The sequence below is a fragment of the Microtus ochrogaster genome, chromosome 2 (genome assembly GCF_000317375.1).
Source record: "Microtus ochrogaster isolate Prairie Vole_2 chromosome 2, MicOch1.0, whole genome shotgun sequence".
Taxonomy (NCBI): domain Eukaryota; kingdom Metazoa; phylum Chordata; class Mammalia; order Rodentia; family Cricetidae; genus Microtus; species Microtus ochrogaster.
This window is the reverse complement of record NC_022010.1, coordinates 57,187,772-57,195,678: the sequence shown is the minus strand read 5'-3', so window position 1 is coordinate 57,195,678 and position 7,907 is coordinate 57,187,772. Positions and strand designations below refer to the sequence as shown.

The 7,907-nt window shown below is 42.5% G+C and overlaps 1 protein-coding gene across 2 annotated transcripts in view; it reads left to right on the top strand.

Moving 5' to 3' along the window:
- Nectin3 (nectin cell adhesion molecule 3) overlaps positions 1–7,907 on the top strand; it is a 137,399-nt gene that overhangs the window by 102,162 nt on the left and 27,330 nt on the right. The window contains exons 8-9 of one of the 2 annotated variants that reach the window (XM_005345038.3): positions 1,847–1,909; positions 2,715–7,901. The exons of the other annotated variant lie outside the window; for it this stretch is intronic. Of the exons in view, the coding sequence (XP_005345095.1) occupies positions 1,847–1,909; positions 2,715–2,888 (237 nt within the window). The 3' untranslated portion in view covers positions 2,889–7,901. Of the gene's footprint in view, positions 1–1,846; positions 1,910–2,714; positions 7,902–7,907 lie in introns of those variants that run through there. 2 annotated transcript variants of the gene reach the window in all.

The window sequence follows — 7,907 nt, the reverse complement described above, 5'->3', positions numbered from 1 at the left end:
CCACAGGAAGAAGAAAGCTGGATTTCCGATGAGGTTCAGTGGTTTCCTGGCTAGTTTTATGTCAATGTAAGTGATACATGATGGAATCATCTGATTAAAGAGTATCTCAATTAAAATTAAAATGTCTCTGAAAACTGAGCTGTAGGAATGCCTATAGGCGATTTTATTAATTACTTATTGATGTGGAATGCTTAGCGCATTGAGTATGGCACCCACATTGTGGGCTGGTAGTACTGGGTTCTATAAGATAAAGTGGGTTGGGCAAGCAATGAAGAGCAAGCCAGTAAACAGCACCCCTAAATGATTCCTATGTTCCTGCCCTGTTTGGGTTCCTGTACTGACTTTCTTCAATGATGAACAGTGATGTGGAAGTGTACGCCAAATAAATCATTTGCTCTCAAAAAAAAAAAAAAAAAGGATTGACTATTGCGAGAAAGCTCCGTGGAAGAGAAGAATAACTTTAGTCAGGCTACCGTATATGCAGGGGATTTCAACTACCTCCAGACCAAAGCACAACAGGAGCAAAGACATGGTAGATGTGCTACACAGGACATTCCGTCTTCCTCCTCTTGTATTTGCATAGAGATCGAAGCAGGGGGCATAAGTCTCAAAAACGTAGAATCTGACAAAATTATGCTTGAGTAGCAGCCTACTAAACCGTCTGTGAGATGAGGCACCCTAACCACACTGACCCCAGATTTAGTCACATGTAAAATAGTATTGATTGAAAAACACAGTTTGTGCTTCAAAGGGAATAAGAGATGCTTGGTTCTGGAGTCAACTGTGAGTGATCGTGGCCTGATCATGAGGGAACATAGTGTTCTATGTTCAAACCCTGTGTTCTAATGGGGAAGCAGTAACATGAGATTTTATTGGTTACAGAAGAAAGTTGTAAATCAAAGTATTTGCCAGATGTTTGGGTGGGTGCCCTATGTATGTGGTTTCAGATACTATTTGATGACAGTCCTTAGCCCCTGGGTTAGGGGAAACTACAAATACATTTTTCAGGTTTTATAGCTACCAGGATGTTAAGTCAAATAGGAGTGAGCACTGAATAGCTTCCATCGTGACTGAAAGCCGAAGATAACTCTTGTGGTCATGAAGTCAGTTGTTGGCTTTATGGTATCTTTAACATAAGTGTGGTGATCTCCTTGACCCCAACAACTTCAATTCCCATGGGGACCATCTTTATAGAATTACTTATAAGGGTTAGATAAGAGAAAGCTTACAAGATTCCTTCCAGAGCTCTCAGTCCCAGACAGGAGACTGATGAGAAAGTGATCCTGCTATTTATGCTCTGGTGGCTGCCTCCACCTGAGGATGTTACAGGGCTTTACAGAGGCTGTGACATTTGAATGGGGGCCTAATGTAGCAGGCAGAGGGAGCCAAGGAAGAGCCTTTGCAGCTGAGGTTATGTTCAAAGTGATGGCTCCCTTTATGACCCATGAGGTAGGAATCAGGGAGAAAAGAGTGGCCACATGGGTGGCCACAGATAAAGGCTTATCATTGCCAGTTCAGCCCACTCTTTCTTACCTGATTCAAAATACCAAACTGTTCAACTGGGAAAAGACAAGACCCGCACACCTAAAACTCTCAAGTCATACAGTTTGCTCCAGCTGTTGTGTGTCAGATGTTCTGGTTATTTTTCTCTGAAGAAGCCAGGAGCCAGGGGAGAGGAAAAGAGAGAATATGTAGCTGAGGTTTTTTTTTTCATCCTCCTGAAAATATTTTGCTTCATTGGTAGACATTTATAAGACATGATAGCTCTTTTAACACAGGAGTCTCCTAGGTGTTGATCGGTTGCTATGTTGGTACTTTATAGTGTGTATCTTTTAATGTCTTCCAGGCTGAACACTTACCGTTGCAGACTCAGTTCAAAGAGAAGGGAGCTAGTTGTCTTCAGTCCTCTGTAAGTAAAGCTCATGTTGTGCCCACCCAAGTGCATTTGAAAGTCTGGTCAGATATCCATAAGAGTTAATTTTATCCATTGCTCCCTGTTTATATGTCTGTACATGACTTGAAAAAGTCCTTGAACTTTCTTACTCTTGCAAGTAATCTAAAGAACACTTCTAAGTAATCCCAGAAGCATTTCAGTTGTCTGCAGATGATTGAAATGCCCAGGCAGAAGGGGCCATTTCAGAAATACCAGAGAGCATGAGAGGGAGTTCATTCGAGACTAAGTGTGAGCTGCGGCTCTAGGTCAGTCAGAGGAAGTGGAGAGAAGCTGTTGGGGCAGCAGTTTTAAGTCTCCCTTTGATCAAGCATATGGTCAAATGGCAGTTCACTTTGCTCTGTCTGTTCCCTAATCCCCCAATGCTGAATCTTGATGTTTGTTTTTGTTTTGTTTGATTTAATTCTCTGACTGTCTCATATATTCCTTCCAAGCTGAGACCCTGTTTGAAACGCTCCTGAAGGTCACAGCCACGCCCTTCTCTAGCCGACCCTGATTGGTACCAATTTCAAATTTCAAAACCTAAAATTTCTCACAGTCCCCTTAGTTGGAGATTTGTAGTTACCCTCTTATTCGAATACGGTGGACACCAAATGCCTGGAACATGATGAGCTGTTGAACTTTGCCTTGCCATCCAGCTCCTTGTGGGATAGTGAATCAGGGACATGGACTTTAATGAGTTCAACTTTTGCTTGTTTTTGTCAGTGTGCTAGAAGAATGTAAACAGTTTCTCTGCTAATGTAAGCAATGTTTGAATTTTTAGAATGGACTAAATAGCAGATTTGATTATGAAGATGAGAACACAGTGCAAGAGGATGGAACTCAGCAGATGTACCCCCTTTACAACCAGATGTGCTACCAAGACCCGAGCCCTCACAACCACCACTCAAGCAACCCTGAGAGACCCTACATCCACCCACGAGAACATTATGTGTGATTTTCCTCTTGTTGTAACGCGTGTTCTAACGAATGCTTATTCTTAGACTTGAGAGAGAAACTGAGGCATCTAAACAGTTTCAGTCTGAATGTGTTGGAACTTTGAAGATGGCTCTGAACTACTAGTGGATTTCTTAACTTCATTAAGGGTTTCTTAGCCACCAGCTGTGTTTGCGAACTTGCCTGTAGCTTTGCATCTCTGTAACTCTGGTGTTTAACTACTAACATTGGCCTACAATGGCATGTTCATTTGAAATCACGGCAGCTGCCTGTGATGATTGCCGGGAAAGGGCCAAGCTGCTGCCAGCCACTCTGCTTGGGTCTCAGGCAGTGCTTGTTTGTAATTTAAACAGGTGGGAAAAGGAGCTCCAAATCCAGTTCACTAATTATTAAGCTGGGATTTAGATATCCCTAACATTTTCAGTACGATTACAATACCTTTGTAGAGAGGCCAAGGAAAGAAGCAGACTTGCCTCTCTCCAAACAACAAAAGCAATGAGAACCTTCAAGCCTCCGAGTGCTTGTGAACCAGTTTTATGTTAAGTGTCCTTCCTGGCCATTAGGCTCCAAGGGCTTCTTCACAGGGCCGTATGCCCTCTGTCCCCTCATGACGAGCTGTGTCTGTAAAGTCCTCCACTTTGTCCTTATTGCGTCAGCCTTTTCCCCACTTACTGAGTCCTAAAATCCCTGTCAAAATGGGCTGCAGTCCCGTTAGCTTTGCCCTTCTTTTTCTGAACGTGTCAAGCTCAGCTTTCACTTCTTAAACTGATTTCAAGCCAGTCTCCCTCCACGCAGGCTTTAGCTAGCTACTCTTCTGCATTCTTTACTTTTCTTCCCTGTCTTATCTACCTCAACAAACAAACCAGCAAGCCTACTGGAAATCACCATAAAATAACTCCCACTCTTAAAAGCCAGGAGAAAAATTTGAAAACTATTTTTTTGTAATATTACTTCAATATGACATATTGGCTCAGTCTGCATGTTCTCTATTCCTCCTCCCCACATCACCTGGTCAACAAGCCTAAAGAGACACTCTAAATTGGAGAATGCAGTAGCCTCTCTGCCAGGGTAAACAGCTACACCGTGATGCTGTTTTGCCTGCTCATGTCTGCCCGGAATCCTCTCATCTCCCTCTGCCAACTGTCTATCACTGAGACTGACAATGGTCACAGAAGGAAACCTAAAGGCAAAAGGATCGTGGGCACATCTTGAGGATGTCACTTTACTATGTGTCCTGGATGGTCAGAGCATGTCACAGGAATTAAAAAAAAAATAAAAATAAAGCACTATGTACTTGTTACATATTAAGAAAGAGTGGTATCAACATCAGAATAAACAGTATCCATTTCCAGCCTAAACCACAGAGGAAATAAGAACATTCCCAGATTTATAGTGAAATACCAAAGATACTTTATTCATGCCACACTGGCCTTGGGTTCCCCTTTGCTTCTTTTTGTTGTTTGTCAAGCTTTCAGATAAGCCATGAAGGTGGTTCTGCTGTAGTAGTATACCCACCCAAACCACTTCCCCTTATCAGCAGTTCTAGGAGCAAGAATACTCAAATTCCATCCTACTTCTTTGTTTAGGATTGGCGTCTTTAGCCGTTACAGCTCTGAAGCACCCTGAGTTCCCCCGGTCTTCTCTGCTCCACCACTGTGCTGCTCTGGGTGTAGTTTACTGCCTTTATAGCAAGGACGATGGCCAACTTCATTGCTCAGGATGTCACCACTAACTCACTAACTAAGTCAGTGTACCTCCAGTTACAAGATTCCTTGGGGTTGGTTTCCAGTACATAGACGGTATAGTTTTCTTGGGTAGTGAACATTTCATTAGGCCTCAATGTTAGGGGCCAGATTGCGGAGCACCCCTGCTTTAGAAAGCTTTAAATATCTTAACACAGGAGAGAGTTGCTAGAGTCCTGCTGGGAAGCAGGTCATAGTGTCCACTTCACAAAAGCTAGTTGTGGACCCAGAGGGAGGGAAGGGGATGGCATTATTTGTGACGGAGAAAAGGATCTGGAAGCCTCTTGTCCTCTCCTTTGCATCCCCCCACGAGGACCCACCGTCTCCCTTCCAACGAATCTTAGTGTTGTTATGAAAAGGCTATTTTAGGGTGTGGGTATTCTCGTGCAGTCAGCTAGTTCACTATCATCTGTGCCTTTCTGTCAGCTATGAAATTTCTTAGGCATACTGCTATGTTTGATAGTTGTTGGCCCCAGACAGTCACATAAGCTTCATAATAGTTTATTCTTGTATCTCCTGTCTGCTATTAAAAAGTTAACCAAATACAGAACAGCTTTAAAGGGGGTTGATTAACCAGGCCTCTCAACAACCAAATATTGCCACCCAAAATTAGTCTGCTAATTTTTGAACTTCTGAATTTGGAGCCTAGAAGATTTGAATTTGGAAGTTAGACTCTAAAGGTCAGTAAGTGAGGTTGAGGGACATGTTCACAGCTGCTCATGCTCTGCCCATAACTGTTCTATCAAAGTTCACTGAAACAGGAGTAAATTTGTATGGCATTTCCCATGAACTGCCGCCACTCTGCATTCCAAGGAGACGGATACATGCTCACCCTCCTCCCAGCCTCCATTGCCTATTTTACCTGCCAGCATTGTGGCTGCAGTAGCAGACCCAGAGTTTTTGCATCTCACTACAGTGAAGCATGTCTACTAGCTAGGAACAGTCTGACTTAATGAAGTAAGAATGCAAACAGCAGTGATTTGTTATGTCTTCTATGAGAGTTCCTTTCAGCCTGACATTTTGTATGCTTTATATTTGAAGACATTTCTATGCTCTTTGGAGTATATGAAACTCTTATCCATGCTAACCATCTGTATAACAGGTGAATAAGTGTGCACCCACACACCCATACACACAAAGGAGACAAAAGAAATCCCCAGTTAAGTGAACAAGTTCCCAACATTATTATTTTATAAGTCCTATTTGCTCAGAGAAAGAAGACCAAGTCCTTCTCCCCAAGTTGTCTTTTGTAGAAGTCTAAATTTCAAAAAGTTTGTTTGTTGCTCTTCTTTTCTTGCATTCACTGGTGGTATTCTTACTGTAATATACAGCTTGCCTTGAAATTTGAGGATCCCCTGTTGTTTTCAGAGTCAACAGGACAGGTCAATACCCAGCTTTACCCGTAACTTTAAAAACTAAGGAAAACAAACTATGTAGCGTATCAGCTGTCCCCATCCATAACACAGAGACCTTCCCTGGCAACCTCTCAGAACTGTGGTAAGAATTATACTAGGGAGTGGTGGGTTCTCTCAAACAGAACTTCCTATGACTCCACTGTTGCATATTGAACTTCAACCTCCAGTGCCTTTGCCAGTATTTAAGAGTACTGGAATGTCGTAGGAGAACCATTCAGCATGTGAAAATTTCAATTTGATCTAATTTAAATATAACCAATGGCAGGTTCAGACATTCCATTTATTATAATAAACATTTATCCCATAGAATGTTTTATATCTGGGCCATTAGATAAAGGTACTTGCCATGCAAGCCTAGAGACCTAAGTTTAATCCTTGAAGTTCACAAAAAGTAGAAGGAACGGTAAGGGCCACAACTTGGTCTCCTCACCACCACTTGAGCTCACACACCTTATGCAATGCAATAATAGTAATAAATAAAGGCTCATCTGTCCAGCTTTAGATAGGATTGAAAATGCATGCTTTCAAATCCATGATTGATTCTTTTTTTCAAGTAACTATGAATGAGGAGCTTTAGGGAGTGTATTGTATGGACCGGGTTCTAGGGCCAGCACTGTACATGAGTCATCTCACCTGCTAGGGTCACACCCTGGTGTGTCCTCTTTCAGGAGCTGACATGGGAACAGCAAGGTGTGTCCTCTCCCATCACACCATTGTAGGCTATGCAGGTCATCATCCAGCTGTTACTTTTTTAATGCCCACTTTGATTGTTGGACAGTATAGTTGTCTTAGTTTTCTTTCTAAAGCAGAAATCCAAGTGCCTACATGGACTAAAGCTATAAGAAACGTTAAAGTAAAAGCAAGTACATGTGCTCACTTTTTCCCCTTCTCTCCACTAGGTTAACTTACATTAGGTTAAGCTACGAAGGCTAAGCCAAGTCAAATAGCACAGACCATACCAGTTGGTTTGGCTTTACTGCGCACAAATGTCTAACATTCTTTCCTGGACTTAATTTAACATGCTTCTTGTTATTTGTCTTTGTCCATTCAAGATCCAACTCCCTAGATGCCAACACTCGTACTGGGGACAGCTGGAAGGAAGCCAGAGAAGCATAAAAAGATCACGATGCCAGGGTCACGACCTGTGCCTCTCAGCTTTGTGTTTTTCTTGTTCTGGTGCTTCAATAGCAAGGCCTTTCCTTCCTTGGGTCATCTGAAGACTCTAAAAGAATCCAGGACTTTTATCCTTGTTAAAACAAAACCCAATGTTTGCAAACCTAGCCAAATATAGAGCGCAACAACAGTAATCCTCTTATAGCTGATGAATTCCTGGATTTCTTCCATTCAAGAATATTATAATCTGGCCTTTGCCAGCTATTAGGCTATGTTGGTAGCCTTTGGTAGACAGATGTGTAAAGGCTATATGCCTCCTCCCCAACCTCATCGGGTAATGGTTCACACTGAAATCAGTCTTTAATCTACTGTGTCATGTGTGTTAAAAAGCCAGGAGGCTCCAGAACAGTTTCCCAGTCTCCTATAAAGCTGAGAAAGTCCGTAGTCTGCCCTTCCAGGCAATGTAACACCATCTCGTGTCTATCTGAAAGCTCTCAGAAGTAAATCCAACAATATTCTTCCTAATTCTGTCAGCCAGCCCATGTTGTGTTTGACTTCTCCTCAGTCTGTCGGACTTGTCTATGGGAGGGCTAGCCCTACACAATGTGTGCCAATCCACTTTTCATTATCACCACCAAGTTGGCCACAGACATATTCACTTGCTTGATTACCAAAGTGTCTGAAGTTAGACTGAAAATAAAGCATGCAGCAACAGCCTTAGAAGGGACCAGAGCTGCTGGCAGCACATGG